General features: G+C 44.2%; 1 protein-coding gene across 2 annotated transcripts in view; it reads left to right on the top strand.

The window, feature by feature from the left end:
• Eml6 (EMAP like 6) overlaps nucleotides 1-16,459 on the top strand; it is a 332,332-nt gene that overhangs the window by 296,236 nt on the left and 19,637 nt on the right. The window contains exons 29-31 of one of the 2 annotated variants that reach the window (XM_017795582.2): nucleotides 11,937-11,945; nucleotides 12,775-12,853; nucleotides 15,267-15,396. In XM_017795582.2, the coding sequence (XP_017651071.2) occupies nucleotides 11,937-11,945; nucleotides 12,775-12,853; nucleotides 15,267-15,396 (218 nt within the window). The remainder of the gene's footprint in view (nucleotides 1-11,936; nucleotides 11,946-12,774; nucleotides 12,854-15,266; nucleotides 15,397-16,459) is intronic. The other variant, XM_029558630.1, reaches the window with a different exon arrangement.

Raw genomic sequence — 16,459 nt, 5'->3', positions numbered from 1 at the left:
TTTCCAGTGCCTTGAGTTGCAGTGTTAGGTAATTTATTTGGGCTCTTTCTAGTTTTTTAGTGTAGGCACTTAGAGCTATAAGCTTCCCTCTTAGGACTGCTTTTAAAGTGTCCCAGAGGTTGTGTTGTGTTGTATTGTCCTTTTCACTGGATTCCAGGAATTCTTTTATTTCGTGGGGAGTTTCTTTTTTTGATCCTATTTGGTGTTCTATGTGCTTCCTGTATTTGTATTGGAATGTCTTTCCTTAATTTCTGAAAATTCTCTTCTACAATCCTGTTTAAGATCTGGTCAACACCATTAATCTGAAATTCTTCTTCTTCCTCTATTCCTGTGATCTGTAGATTTGGTCTTTTCATGGTGTCCCACATCTCTTGCATATTCCATTCCTGTGTTTTTAAAATATTTCCATAATTTTTGCTTGAGTGGTCCAATTCTTCAACTTTGTCCTCCAGTGTTGATATTGTTTTCCATTTCATTCATTCTAGTGGTGAGGCTTTCCCCTGTTTCAAGTTGGCTTATTGAGTTCTGTACTTCTTCATTTCTGCCTGAGTTTTCTTCAGTGTTTCTATCTCTTTTGTGAATTCATTCAGAAGCTTATCCCTATCTTCTTTGAGTTCATTGATTTGTTTGTTCGTGTGTTCTTTAAATTTGTTGAATTCCTTGATCATGTTTATGATTGATCTTTTAAATTCAGTGTCCTGGGTTATCTCTAGGGGGTTCTCCTTGTAGAACTCTTCTACAGGATTGGTGGAGTTTGTGGGGACATAGTGGCTTTCCACTATGGCTTTCCACTTTATTATTCTTTTGTTGTGATTTTGGCATGTGATTTTCTTTTGTTGTTTATGATTCTGATATGAGAATTAAGTTGAAGTGTGCTTCTGTTTGTATTATCGGGGTGCTTAGATCCTTTATTGGCTATGTAAAGCTGATTGGCGCAGTGTTCTGCTTCGCTCAGGTCTAATTTGGAGTGAACTGATGACTTCAGATCAGCTTTTCAGGAGTACCCACAGAAGCCCAATTCATCCCCCAGTTCAGGGGGATGGGTATGGCGCAATTAGGGTAAGCTCACTACAACATGGAGGCAGGATCTGGGAGCTCTCATGCAGTCCACTGTGTTCTCAGGCCCTCTGCCTGAGGGAGGCCAGAACTTGACACTTTCTGGCGGTCTCACCTATTGGGCATATTCTCATTCAACTACCACACAGCCCTTTATTAAGACTCTCTTCCCAGGTGATTCTAGGTTGTGTTAAGTTCACAAAGCTAATCATCAGAGTACCTTAAGGAAGGAAGGGTATATTTGGACTCGAAGTCTGAAAGCACAGTCCTCCATGGAGGGAAAACATGGCATCAGGCATGTGAGGCAGCTGGTCATGTTGTATCCTCAGTCAGGAAGCCGAGGTGAATGCTGACATTCCATTCACTTTCTCTTTTATTTACTCCAGACCCCTGGCACATGGGATGGCGCCACCCACATTCAGGATGGGTCCTTCCTCTTCAGTTAAACCTTTCAGGAAAGCTCCTCACAGACATGCCCAGAGATTTATCTCCTAGGTGATTTGAAATCCTGTAAAGTTGACAAGATCAACCATTTCAACTTTATCATTCAAACTTCGTGTATTAACTATTACCTGTTTTCCAGAGCTTGGGTCCATAATACAGTTTCAAGTTTAAAATTAGTCTCTGTTTGAACCATTTTTAAAAGCAAAAGTCAGTTCATGACCCTGTAAGTATCAACTTTATAACTATCATCTCCCTAAAATGTGCTGCCTTTGGCATCTTTTGATTCTTCTTTTTGCTTAGTTCTGGAATTTGTGACCTGCATAGAAGAGTTGGCTCAGTGAGAGTCAAAGCAAACTCAGCTCCCCTTGGATTTCCTCCTATATCTGAACTTCTGCATAATCCATCATTTATCTGGAAAGCAGATGGCTGCTGCGTTCTGACAGTGGCCTGGGAATGACCTCTACATTGATCCCTCTGCTCACACCATCCTGCCTAGTCCTTACAGTAGGTGGAACCATGCAATACAAAAACTGGAGGCTGTCAACATCCTTTAATTTTAGAGTGCGTGGAAAGCTGTAGATATGGTCACATAAAGCAGGGGTGAATGGCATTTCTTTGGTGTCATTACGGCTTCCAGTGTCCCCAGAATGCCCTTCATAAGTACAGAGCCATACTTAGGAGGACATATCCCAGCACAACAGGCTTTCTGTACCATTTGCTTGCCATTTTGTTCTATATCTTTCTACCTTCAAACACATACCTAAATGTTTAGTGGAGTCTAGCAATGCGTCTACCAGCTCAGGAGGGGCAAGTACTGCAAATCAATTCTAGCACGTGTAGCATGTCTGCCAGGGGGTTACAGGGATAGACTTTGGCTTCAGCAGGCCCAGGCTTCAGACTGTCTGAGGTTCTCCCCAGTCCACTGGGGTGGGTGGCTGCCTCTGGTCTTCCCTCTGGCTATACCTCTTCTGATCTCTCAGAACTCTGTGGAAGCAAAGTTCTATGTTATTACTGCTTCCTCTCTAAAATAGAGATTATATGATGATGCTCAATAAATTATTAATTAATGAGTAAACTTGACAGTTTACCAAGACTTAGATTGGACGTTTGGATTAGATATCAAAGTCTGAGAGCTTGGTGACACTATCTTTAAACAATAGTATGGAAATTCCTGCCTCTGAGCAATTAGCACCCTTCCATTCGTCAAGATATAGATTCCATGTGGCTTCTTGGCTGTAGGAAATCCCCAACAATGGCTACAAGTGCCAAGGCCCTTGCCTCCAGGCTGCATCTCAATGGTGCCACCCTTTATTTTTCCCCTTTGTCAGAGAATTTGTGACAGTGGGTGTTCAATGAAGGATCTTGGGGACCAGGCAACTCTTCTTTCTCAGTCTTTCCATGTGCATCAATGGGTGATGTCTACAGAGGCCCTCCATTCCCCAGCAAAATAGGGGCCACAGCTTTCCTACAAGAGATACTTACCCAGTTTTCATGGGGTTTGGGTACCCCAAGACTTGGGGGAATCATCCCAAGTGAACTCTTTCCCAGTTCACCATCTTGGGGGCTGAGGTCCAGTTGTCACTTCACAAACTACCTTCTACCACAAAGAAAGCTCACTCTTCACTGGCCTCAGCAGCCCTCAGCAGGAAACGTTTGCTGCCAGAACAGCAGTGACAGGCCCCACGACACATGGGCAGTGTAAGAATTTACCAAGACAGGAAAAGAGCAGAAGTTGGATAGTACTGATATGGTTGTACAGCTGAAGTGGCAGGGTGATAGGGTCAGTTTCAATGTGGGCAGTCAGGCAGTATTTTAGTGTTTTGGAGCTCTGTGTTGAGAGCTTACTAGGTGGAACACCTGTGTGGGGCTCATATCTGGATAGTAAGGTAGACATGTCACTATGTTTTTGAGGAATAAGTTTTACAGTGTAAGTTGATTCTTCTTGGGGTTGCCCAGCTTGCCTCTTTCCCAGAGCACTGAGGTGGCAGGGTCAGAGTTATTCTGAATAGGGCCGTTGAAGAAGGAATCTGTAAGTATTGTCTTATATTAATATTTTAGTCTTTCTGAGTCATATTCACTCTTAAATCTATGGCATATGTTCCTGAAGAAATCAAGGAAGTTTTAACAATCTAAAATGAGAAGTAGGGGGCTGGAAAGATGGCTCAGCAGTTAATAACACTGACTGCTGTTGCAGAGGACCTGGGTTTGATTCCCAGCACCCATATGGCAGCTAACAACCATTCATAACTCCAGTTCCAGGGGATCCAGAACTCTCTTCTGACTTTCATGGGCATTGTACAACATGGGTGCATTTACATACATGCAGGTAATATGCTCATACACATACAATTTTAAGACTAATAAATAAAATAATTTAAAATGAGAAGCAAATATTGAGCTTTTAAGAAAAAAAAATCTTTATCAGATTTACTTGTGTATCTGTGTATGTTTGTATATGTGTGGGTGTGTGCACACCACAGTGTGGGAGTTAGTTCTCTCATCCCTCTACATGAGTCCCAGGTGTTTTCAGGCTCGGAGGCAAGTGCCTTCACCGGCCAAAGTATCAATCACCTCAGAGTTCTATTGTGGCATTAAGGTTTTCTAAACATTTTGAAAATTGTGCCTATAGCTAAATGAATATGACCCTAAGTTTTATTCTGAATTTTGAGTAGACTTACAAGCCTAAGCAAAAAGCAAATCTGTTTATAAAAGAAATTGTACACTATTGTGTTTACAAGGAAATGTTATGGAGGTTCTGTTTGTTTTGGTTTTGGTTTTTTGTTTCGGCCCCAAATTAATTGCCTCCTTTAATTCCTTACTATGTTGGTCCATAACACGGAGACACTGAAAGTTCTAGCAGATTACAGATTTTGTCTATAGGACTTTCTGCTGCCTGAAGTTGGGGTCTGTGATGGTACCAGTGTAGGTAAAGCAGTGCTTTGCACATAGCAAACAACTGCTTCTTGAATGAGTAAGTGAATGGAAGAACTTAGTCTGTTTTACTTCATAGTTGAATAAGGAATTTAAATGCTTGTTTGGTTTAAAATTGTTTAATATAAGCCAAAGGAACCAAAAAGAAACTTCTGTGTAACCACGGAACACATACAGTTATTTCACGAATAGCTTCTTTGTCAGCAGATTGATAATAGAACAGAGAGCATGCTCCTGGGCGACAGTGTTAAAAAGTAGGAAAGTTTAGGCACATTTCCTCGAGTTGAAACAAAGCACCATATATAGGCAATCCTAGTTTTTTTTTTTTTTTTTTTTTTTTTTTTTTTTCTCCTAACCTTTTATGCTATGTTTGGAGAAAGAAATCTTCTGGGAGAATGTGCCCCCAATTTTGAAAAATGCCTTGCTTAATCAGTAGCTATGTGGGAATTTCAAGCTTGCCAGAGGTGTGGTGAAGCAGGACAATGCTCTTTCCCTCCACCATCATGTCAACCACAGTAAATAGCCTTTGCCTCAGCTCCGCAGGCCTCACAGAGGCCCTTTGTCGTGCTTGATCAATAGCTGCTTTGTAAGCATGTAGTGTCAGAGTTGCTAAGAACTACAATCTTTCTAAGAAGTGCTGCAGAATTTGACATACCAAGACCTCTGAACACTGCTGAATCCTCACTTGAAGCTTAGTCCAGTAAACAGGGAATGTTGATCAGCCTATACCCTTCTTGACAGAGAGGAAACACTTGGTCCTCACAAATGGGATGGGGGTGCAGGATTAAGAGCCTGCTAATACAGAGGCCTTACAGTTTGCATAAATGTTAACCCAAGCTAACCCAGCCCTCATGGTGGAAGAATGACTGCACATGTCCAAGCCCCGGACTCCCCAGAGAATCTCTCTGGGTTCAATTCACCTTCCTCCCTCTACCTCAAAAAACTTGAAAGACCTGTACTCAATCTGAGCAGGTAGAACACAGAAAGATTTTTGTTTTTTATAAAGGTAGGTGGAAAGAACTGAAATTATAGTATTTATTAAACCCTGAAATGCTAGAATTAATCATTCTATAATTTCTGGGGTCTGCATTTTGGTGGGTGATCACCAAAAACTGAATTAACTGATTTTAAGTGAATTTAATGTTGATTTCATCAATTATTTTCCTTATTCAAACTCACTGGTTTCTGTGCTGGTCTGAGGCAAAGCAATGACTTCTATATAACTGAAACTTTGCAAAATTAAAACTGCCATTCATTGTAGAACAGCTCACTGCTTTTTAGAGAGCTAGGTCATAAAAATCTAGACGTAAGGTGCTAGTAAATGATATTTTTAAAAAGATTAGTGTACCTAGGAAATCCTCCCATGTAATTAGCTGAATGAAGCCTACTCTTGGAGATTGAACAATGTGTCTTGAAAAGAGGGGAGCTCTGCTCTATCAAAAGGGAGCAACTCCCAGACACGACAGAATTGGGTTTGATGTTTCATTCACCTCTGCATACCGCCAATACTCCATTTGAAGGGACTGGGTAATCCCAGGAACATTTGCCTTCTCTCCTGTTGTGGGGTCAGAATGTGGAGGTATTTACCAAAGTGATTGTCAAGGAGCATGATTCATGTCCCCTGAACTGGGCTGTGCAGAGCTGGGTCTGTGTGCTCTTGTGGGTGTTTAGAGCCTATTGATGTGCTCTGTAACCTGCCCCATCCCACTCCTTTGAAGTTCACACCATATGCTGTCATCTATACATACCCACTCTCCCACTTCAGCCCACCTCCCACCCCCTGTTCCTGTCATTTATCCACTTCCTGTGTCTGAGGAGTTTGACTGATGGCCACCTGGCCTACTCCACTCCTGCCATGCCCTGGTGACATCATCACCCACCACTCTCCCTCAGCAGCTTCACCATCTCTCCTCTAGATAGCTCCCTGGAGTCTCATGAAGATGTTCGTTTTTTTTCTAATCCTCCCAGCTCTCCCCTGGCCCACCATTTTTGTCTGCTTAAATACCCTTGTCCCAGGCCTCTTGACTCCCTCCCTGCATATTTTTCTGCAACCTACACATCTACTTTCCTGGCTAGAAAAAGACACATTGGTGTGACTACCACTGCAGAGATGACATGTTGCTGGCTGTGCCCAGGCCTGCTGCACTGATGCTTTGTCTTCATTCTTACCTCAGGTGGACTCGCTCTGCTCTCCCCCAACAGTCAGCTAGATTCCTGACCCCCTCAGCCTGCTTCTGGGCAGTTGTCTTGGCAGGTGGCTTTTCTCCTCTCCTCCTCTGAGTAAACAGAGGCCATGTGCACGGCCCCACCTTAACTGTTCTTTCTCTCTGGGTCTTGAACCCTTCTACAAGCATAAACTGCTCACCTCCTTTCTTCTCTTCCTAGAGGAAATGAGTCCCTCTTCCTCTTCAGACTATACCCTCCACTGGTGCTTGGACCCTGGCCTCCTGTCCATCCGTGTCTCTCATCATCTCCCCTCTTTTTTGTCTCCTATGCCACCCCTCCATAGCTGGAGCCGCATCTGGATTCCAGTGTTTCCCATCTACAGCCCACTCTCTTCTGAGAAGAGCACATCCTTTGATTTTATACATCCCTGTCCCACCCTCCTTTCCCTATTCTTATCCAGGTTTCACACAGTCCTTCTATCCTCTGTTCCCTTCCCCGGCATCCTGCTAACATGGGGACTTCCCAGTTCCCTAATCTACCAAGTGTCCCTATCTCTGCCTTACTTAAAGGAAGAGCTTCTTTCTTCTAGAGAAACCTTGGGTAACAAAAATATAATGTGATTTTTCTAGAAGCAACAGTAAAAAGGTTCAGAGATGGTAAAATTAAATTTAATATATTTTATTTAACCCAATGTATTAAAGTATTATCTCTAACTATAATCAGTATAAATATGAGTTAGTTTATGATCTTTTAAACAACATTTTATTTACTATTATTTTTAAAATTTTACATGTATGAGTAAGTACACCCATATTGTACAGTGCCCACAGAGGTCAGAAGAGGGCATCAGATCCCCTGGAACTGGAGTTAGGATGGTTGTTAGCCATCATGTGGGTGCTGGGAATCAAACCCAGGTCCTCTGCAAGAGGAGCCAGTGCTCTTGCCCACTGAATCATCTCTCCAGCCTCAAGTTTATCATCTTTTAAAAATTATTTTATACCTGAGCTTGGTGGTACAAGCCTGTAATCCCCACATTCAACATGTTGAGGCAGGAAAATTTAGAGTTCAAGGCTAGCCTTGTCTATACAATGAGATGCTGTCTTAACAAGAAAATTTCCAGTTTTTAGCAAGTCATAAAAACCTGATGTGTATTTTAAATATTGTATTTTTTATTTTATGTGTATGAATGTTTTGCCTGCATGTACATAAGTGCACCACCTGTATGCAAGTCCCACAGAGGCCAGAGAAGGTGTCAAATCCCCTGGAACTGGAGTTACAGTTGTTAGCTGCCATGTGAGTGCTGGAAATCAAACCCAGGTCCTCGGAAGAACAGCAAATGTTCTTAGCCGCTGAGCCATCTCCCCAACCCCCTGATGTATATTTCACAATTATAGCACATCTTACTTAGGAATAGCCTCGGTGGGGGTGCTCAGTGGGCACATGGAGCAGTTGCACATGTGGGACAGGGCACGTTTGGACCCAGTTCTCTCATTTGCCTTTGGAAATGGTCTTGCTTGGCCCCTTCCTTTTCACTCTCTTCTCAGTCCCTCATATCCTGTTAGTCCTCACGTTTTCACCTTTGGCTGCCTTGTCTTTACCCTGTACCCTCTCCCTGATTATCTCATGTCATCCTATCAGCTGGTGATTCCGGGGTCATCTCTCTGACTCCCACCTCCAGGTAAAGTTGCAGCTAGTTAGGCTTCTTGATATGCCAATGCTGAAGCTGTGATCTTTCCTAGAAACCCCCCCTCTTCCATCCGCATCCGTGAAACCATTATCGACCCAGATGTTCCTGCCAGAAAACAAGAATTCTGCTGAGACTAAAGCCAGTCAATTACAAACAGCAATGAAGCCTATTTAGTAGATTATTATTTCCTTTTAAAAATATTTTATTTTTTATGTGTATGAGTGTATTGTCTGCTCATGTGCCCCCATGTTGAACAATGCCTGTGGAGATCAGAACCGGGTGTTGGAATCCCCTGGAATTGGAGTTACAGTTGTTAGCTGTCATGTGGGTGCTGGGAATCGAACCCTGGTCCTTTGCAAGAGCAGCCAGTTTAACCACTGAGCCATCTTTCCATCCCCGGCAGACAATTATTTCAATATTTGCTTTTCCTTTCTCAATCACTGCTTCAGTCAAGTTCGTCATTCATCCCCTGTGACAGTGACTTCTTTAATAATTTGCCCAACTTTACTTAGTTCTTCCACTCTGTCCTTTATGCCCTCAATATTTCAGCCAAGACCTTTTCTTTTTTTCCCGAAACATTTTCTATTCACCTAGAATTGCCAACTGTGAGGCTGTGGGGTAGCCAGGTGGAAGACCAAGCAAGGGTGCTTTGTCCTATGATTCAGTCAAGAGCATTTTCAAGAGGGCAGAGACTGACTCTTTGCACTTAACTCCACATCACCACTGAGCAGTTGAGAAGATGGTTTTAGAAGGCATAGGAACAGATCTAATAGAATCTAATTCCTTTTGTTTTGATAACATATAGCTTCCATAGTTTTAAAGGCTTCCCTTAAACCTGAGTTTATTTTAGAGCATTGAAATTGATCTCTCTCTCCCTGCCTCTCTCCCTCTCCCTTCTTCCTTCTTCCTTCTCTCTCTTCTTCTCTCCCTCCCTCCCTCTGTCCCTCTGTCCCTTCTCTCCCTCCCTCCCTCTCGCCCTCCCTCCCTCTCGCCCTCCCACTTTCCTTTTCATCTTTCCATGTAAGACTTCAAAAATCTGATTGGCACATGCCTTCTTTCCCACACATATGCAAATAGTGTTTTGTGTTGGGGATTCAGTGATTCCCAGAAACATATCCATTGGGAAATCTTGTTGGAAGAAAATTCTAAAATGACTTCAGGTTAAAGTGTTAAAAGTAGTTAGATTTATTCTCCAAGATGTTTTGAAAATTCTTCGAGCATTTTATGTCCATTTTAGAAGCTGAACAGTTACAAAACATTGAACATGGTCTGGCTGAAAACTCAAAACAATTTCATACTTTCTGTAGCTCAGTGAAGCTGAGCTTCCCCAACCTGAAGCCCCCTTATTTGTTTCTTGTGGGCTCTTGGAGCCTTGTTTGTGAGGCTCGTCCTTGGCTGTAGCAGCAGCTCTGTCATTGCAGAAGCTTCCCTAAGGACCACAGCTCCAGTCTTCTGTTCACTCAGCTCCCTGTGCGCTCCCTCCCTTCTCCTGCTCTCTCAGCCCAGCACCTCTGGGAGGAGACAAGGAGGTAGAAAAAATGCTAGGCCATATGGGCCACACTGGTGAGGTGAGAAGAGGTGTTAGGGAACACTCCAGAGTCAAGTGAATGTAAGTTTCTCTTCAGCATCATGGCTGCTGACAATCCTGCAGTCCCTTCCTGTCTAGAGACTGTGCCACATGTGGTTGGATCTTTAGCCGGCTGTATCCCTCCCCCGTTACTGGGGCCCAAGAATAAGGCTGGATCCTTACTCAGCAAGCCACACATGAGTTCACAAGCCTCCCCTTGGGCCTCCTGCCAATCATCCTTTCAAGATTATCAGTCTGTTGCTGTCTTGGCAGGCCCTCTTCCTCCATGTCTTGCCAAATGGAAGCACCCTTTCCCCTTTGTCTCTGAGTCCTTCCAAGGCCCTCCTCTCGTGTGTCTCTGTTCCTCCCGCCCCTGTTCTCCCTACAGTCCTATCAGCCCCCTCGCCTTTGCAGTTCTTAAACTTGTTGGGTCTCTTGCCAAATCCCAGTACCATTCACTGTCTTCCTGGTTCTCCCATCCAGAGCCAAAATGAACCAACCAACTAGAAAGAGTATATTGGGCCAAAAAGTAAGTGAATGTGCCCAGATCCTCTGCTCATTTCCTCCCAGCAGAGTTTCCCAGAGTGACATTTCCAATGAAATCTAAATCTGGAAGGATTTAGATCTGCTGAAAGATGCTCAACCTCCAGTGTTCAGCTGTGTTTGAAGTTTTTGTCAGTCCTCCCACGTCTTATGTTTCGAACACTGTTTATAGATGCTTGGAAAGAAGCTTTTAATACTTGTATTGTGTTTTAACTTGCTTTCCTTTGGAGGCAGGGAATTGTCAAGTAAGTATCCACAGCACTCTGAAAAAGCACAGGTGTTTGGTGAACACGCTTGCAGAATCCAAAAGCGTGAAGGGCCGGTACTGAAAAGCCGCTGAATTTGCCACAATGCAGGAGTCTTCCCCTTGTCCCCGGCATCTTCAGTTGAAAGAATACAGCTATAGACATATGCTTGTGAACTGAGAGAACTTCTGAGATTGCTTTCCTTTTATTTATTTTTTCTGAAAATCAAGGTGATTAAAAAGCACCAGATTGCCTTTTCTGTGTATATATACAATCTCATGTATATATAAAGACACAGTGTTTGTGCTTGTATGCATACTCTCTACTGTATAATATGCTGTATATTATACAACCTGTGTACCCTGAAACACCCTGTGTTGAATCTTCAGTTATGCTTATGAACCATCGGTAGTTCTAGCATCTTCTCACTCCTATCACAACCCCTGGCTTGCTTCTGTCATACACTTAAACATTCTTAGGTGAAAGAAGAAACCTACGGATTTCATTTGAAAGTCCCACTAAAACAGAAGAAAGAGCAGACATCCTGGGAAGTGATAATTAATGTGCAGGAAGTGTCTGTTGTGAGAACGGTTATGAGAACTGGCACGCCCCAGCCTCGCTCAATTCGATGGTGATGATGTCAGCCGGGGGTGTCATTTGCAGAGATGTGCTCTCTTCTCATCCTTTGGTAGTGATTTTAATGCTATTTGGTCCATTTACCATTTATGATTATGTAACATGTTTTGATTGAAGAGTTTCTGAGACAATAAAGGTACCTTGTTTCCCCTGCACAAAACTCCACCAGCTATTCCAGCAGGCCAGCTGACCTACTGAGAAACGCTGGGAATCCTTAGAGTAAATTATGAGTCAAAGTTAATTTGGGAACAGAGCAGCCATTGTGCATAACTCCCCAAGACATCCAAGAGGGTGCCATTGTTTTTCTGACAATAAGTGTCTCCCCAGCTCACTCTAAAATTAAGCAGAGTCCCCCCCCTCCCCCGGCGTGGAGCCACAGAGCATGCGGGAAGCATTGACAAGCTTCCTTTTTTCTCCCCATTCTGTAGGCGCTTAGTGCAGAGTTTGCCCAGAGACGCCAGGGTATGAGCTTTCTGAATTTGTAGACTGGTACACTCTTTCATTTCTGTTTTAGTTCTTTGCTGGCATGCTGGGGAAGCATGGTTTGTGCCACACAGGAATGTCTGTTCACTTGGAAATGCTTGTGCATGAGTGAGTTGCTTGCTAATGCTGCTCTAAACTGTACTAAGTTTCTCACTTGGCTTTGTTTGCTGCTTCCAAGGGGATCAAGGTAATCCTTTCTCTTTGTGTTTCCCGAGAACAATAACTAATGGAGTTGGAGCTCCAGGCTGGAGCTGCTCCCAGGCTCCCTTCTCCCCTCCCCTGGTTGCTAAACTTGCAGAAGTCTGACTTAAGAGAACTCAATGGCACCAACAACTGGCCTACTTGCACAGGAATCCTTTAGGGTTTCCTCTTAGTAAAAATCTCAGCTGAATTTGGGGGTCACATTCCCCAAAACTAAGACAGGAAAGGCCACCTTTGGTGTAGTAATAGCAGCTTAACCTAGACCATAACCCTGAGTCTAGGGCAGAGTGCAAGGCAGAGCTCTTTCATCCCTTTCTTCCTTCTTATGTGGCCAGACCAGCCTGGGTACTTTGCATATGGCCCTAGGGCCTTGTCCAAAGCTTGGCTTCTGAGTTCTGTTGCTCATGATGTCGTGATCTGGACCACCTGATTCTGAATAACATTGGCACATTTGTGTCTCAAAAATGACCAATGATGTCAGGGAGTGTGACCTCTTCTGATTCATGCTTGGGCTCCTTAGTTTTCAAATGAGCCTCTCTAGCCCAGGAGTTCTTCCTAGATCCCAGGATGTTGTTGGGTGTGAGGAGGTGGAACTGATGCTGCCTAAGGTACAGGGAAGCCCAAGTCTGCCCAGACCTGCCACTAGGACAGATCCTAACAGGGTGAGGGAGGAGAACAGGACAAAAGAGCCCCAGGCAGAGCGTGTCCTCTGAGAGGGGAGTGGAACCCCAGCCTGGCTTCAGGTCACTACTGGGCAAGCAGTCTTGCAGGCTCTTGTCCAACCCTGTATTTCCTCTGGCTTCTCTCTGTTGCAGACCACCTGTTAGCCGAGCAGCTCCCCAGCCTGAGAAACTCCAGAAGAATAATATCACCAAAAAAAAGAAACTGGTTGAGGTGAGGAGGTTAAATGACTGTGCTTTTAATCTGCTTATTGATGTTCTGACACTGCCCAGTAGATGCCTTCATTCACCTGTCCTACAGATAGTATTAGACAAACCCAAGAATCTGTAGGCTCTCTTGTCCCTTTTCCCTTTTGCATGACGTTGTACCCCCATCTACTGGGTCATATTCCTCTTCCCCTAGCCCCGTCATTAGGCTTCATCAGTACTAACTCTAAAATGTCCCATGCCCTTCACAACTGGCCCCATTGCCCTAACCTCCTACCACCCAGGACCTCGGCATCCCTTTCATAGACAAGAGGGAAGGGGAAAGGGGCACATAAGTCAAAACCTCTAATCTCACTTTCCACATGCCGGGTGCTGTACCACATGCTTCTTGGGAAGCTTTGTGTACAGTTCTCTACATGTGAGGTAGGGTCTGTTACTCCCATGTGCAAATGAGGGCACTGAGGTGCAGAGAAGTTAAGGGGGTTATTAGGACCTGTGCCCAAGGTCACCAGACCAGTGAGGGAAGAAGATTTGGACTTGGGTTGTTGAGACATGAGGACCAGCTCCAGTAAACATGTGGTTTTCACAAAGAGACTTAACACCACGGAGTCCTCTAAATCTTTGATGTCTCATGCTAGTTTTGATATCCAAGAAATTCCCATGTTGCTAATGAGATTTATATCATGATTTGAAAAACCTGGAGCAGCCTTCCAAACTTATAGCCTGTGATTCCCATGTAACCTAAATCTCCAGCCCCAAATTCACCACCTAATGTTCTCAGAATTTATGTGGGCTTTGATGCCCTGTGTTTTAATTCCTCTGCTTAGAAGGTGCCTCTCTCTCCCCACACTGTGGTTCTTCCATCCCTTCCCTGGCATCTTCTCTGTGTGACCTTCATCTCTGATATTCCTCAACCTAACCCTGCATGCCCCACCACACTCCCTGCTGCACAGATCTCAGCACACATACCTGCCCACCTCCTGCATGTCTCTGTATGCACTGTTAGACCGTAAACCCATGATGCCAGATAATCTATCTTCTCCCCCGCCCCTCCTTTTTTTTAAGCTAGAAGGAGAACTTTATTGAAAGGATTTATCTTGGAACATAGCACAGGTCAGACAATGCAGTTTAATTTCAGGAAAGAAAGGATCCAGCAGCAGAAAAGCCATCATAAGCCTATCTTCCCTCAAACGGGGCCTTGTGTGCCTGGTATGTTCTTTTTCCTCTGAAAATGTCCTGAAGTACTGTTCTACACACAGCAAACTACTAGTGCCTTCTTGAACCTGGGTTTATATTTCTTCGGGTAACTAAACAGCTAAGTCTACCAGTGTCTCTGGTCCTAAATTCCTGGGAGACTGTCTAATTGGCTACTCTTGGGTCAGTTGTCTGCTGTATCCAGGGCAGTCACCTATTAGACATATTTCTGGGGGTAATCTGAGGGTAGATAGAAATTCATTCCATTGAAAGTGGGAGAAGGGCTTTCCAGATAAGAGAGACAGTGGAAAACAAAGTCAGAGTACCCAGAAAGCTTATGATAAATGAGCTAAGTAGGCAGTAAGCTTCTCCAGGATGCTCAGAAGATGGCTCAGTGTGGTTTGGACTCACTGTGCCAACTCAAGGAGTTTTGGGGCTTTATTCTAGAGGCAGTAAAAGACAGTGAATGCTTTCAGTCAAGAGATACAATAGTATTTTGGGAGAATTAATCTGATATTTGCAATTGGCAAGCTTTAAAGATGATAAAGGCCCAAATCAGGGAAACTGGAGAACTAGGGCCCACATCCTGTAAACCTTACATCCCATCAGTGAGTGCAGGACTAGGCATGCAGGAGCTGTCCAGTACTTGTGGGCTGATGGAATCAAGAGCTGATCAAAGTCAGGCACTGTTCTTTGTCATGGAGCCCAAGACAGCAAAAAGAGAAAGAATATGAGCCTAGTATAGTGTCTAGTTGTTAAGTTTCTGCGCATTTGCATTTTCCTAACAGGGCAAGTCTCAGCCAACGCAGTGGGCACCAGCCTGCTCTGCTAGTGCCACCTGCACCCCTGGGAGGCAGTCTCTAAATCACCATTCAGCTGACCTAAGGAGTGACTGCCTATCAGTACACTGATGTGACACTCATAGGTGACCTTTGGAGGCCATCAAACCTGTACACTGAGGCTCACCTGAGGAACCAGAAAATAACTGGCCTACTTAGGAAAGTCCTGTCACCTGTGCTAGTCTGCCATCCCTAGCATTTTAGGGGACTAAAGAATTGGCCACGTTTCACCCTCAGCTAGTCCAGAAGCACAGTGCCTTTGGTGAGCTGCATCTGCCTCACATAGCTCCCCTGTGACCAATGTGGCTGTTCACCGAACGCGACAATGTGACTTTGTTCCTCTGCTCTTAACCTCTAAGCATGGATTTAACCTTTGTGTGCCTGCAGGAGCTGGCTCTGGACCATGTGTTTGGCTACAGAGGATTTGATTGCCGTAACAACCTGCATTACCTTAACGATGGTGCCGACATCATTTTTCACACTGCGGCCGCAGGCGTGGTGCAGAACCTTTCCACAGGTAGCTGACGGGAGAAGTCCCCTTTCTGTGTGCTTTCCTACTCTTTCGAGGCATGAAGCTTGGCCAGGTCTTTCCCTCAGTGTCACCCACAACTTCTGGGCCCTTATCAGTCAGTCCCCAAAGCAGGAACTCTGTTCTTGGAGTCAAGGCCCTTTGCCTTTCTGACCTCAGCTAGATTTGACCATGGTGTAGGTACAAGAGGGAAGCAACCTATGCTTACATGAGCTCCTCTGTGGTGAGGGCAGCCAGAGGGAACAGGGAGTATGGGCAGAAACTAGTTAGAGACCAGAACCAAGAGCAAAGAGAACTGATTTTTTTTTTTAAATAGCAGTTCACAGTTTTTAAGTTTTGGATTTTTTTCCCCCCAAATTCTTTTTGTTGTTTGATTGCTTGCTTGGTGTCCTAGTTTGTTTCTCCATTGCTGTAACAAATATTCTGACCAATACCAACCTGGGGAGGAAAGGGTTTATTAGGCTTCCATCTCCCAGGTTATAGTTCATCGGGAAGCCCAAAGTAGGAACTCAGGGCAGGAATCTGGAGGCAGGAACTGGAGCACAAGCCATGGAGGAGCTCTGCTTACTGGCTTGCTCCCCTGACCCCTGCTCAAACTGCTTTCTTATACAACACAGGCCCACCTGCCCAGGGGTAGCACCACCCACAGTGGGCCGGGCCCTCCCACATCATTCAACAATCAAGAAGATGCCCCACAGACATGGCCACAGGCCCATCCTATGGAAGAAATTCCCCAACTGCAGCTCCCTCAACCCAGGTGTGTCAAGTTGACACTAAAGCTATCCAACACACTTGGTTTTTTAAGACAGTCTCATTCACCAGGTTGGCTTCAAAGACAGTGATCTTCCTGCCTCAGTCTCCTGAGTGCTAGAATTAAGAGGTGTGAGACACTATGCCTGGTTTGTTTTGACTAGAGCAATTTTTGCAGAGTGAATGTTACTAAACAGAATTTCTCAGTACCCTTTAATTATATGAATTCAATCAAGAAATAAAGTTTAGAAAATGAAACATTTCAAACAAAAACAGACTTTATTTATTTATTTACTTATTT

This window comes from Nannospalax galili, unplaced genomic scaffold, assembly GCF_000622305.1.
Source record: "Nannospalax galili isolate Female #2095 unplaced genomic scaffold, S.galili_v1.0 scaffold286, whole genome shotgun sequence".
NCBI classification, from domain to species: domain Eukaryota; kingdom Metazoa; phylum Chordata; class Mammalia; order Rodentia; family Spalacidae; genus Nannospalax; species Nannospalax galili.
The sequence above is the reverse complement of the archived record's forward strand: the minus strand, read 5'-3'. Positions and strand labels throughout refer to the sequence as shown.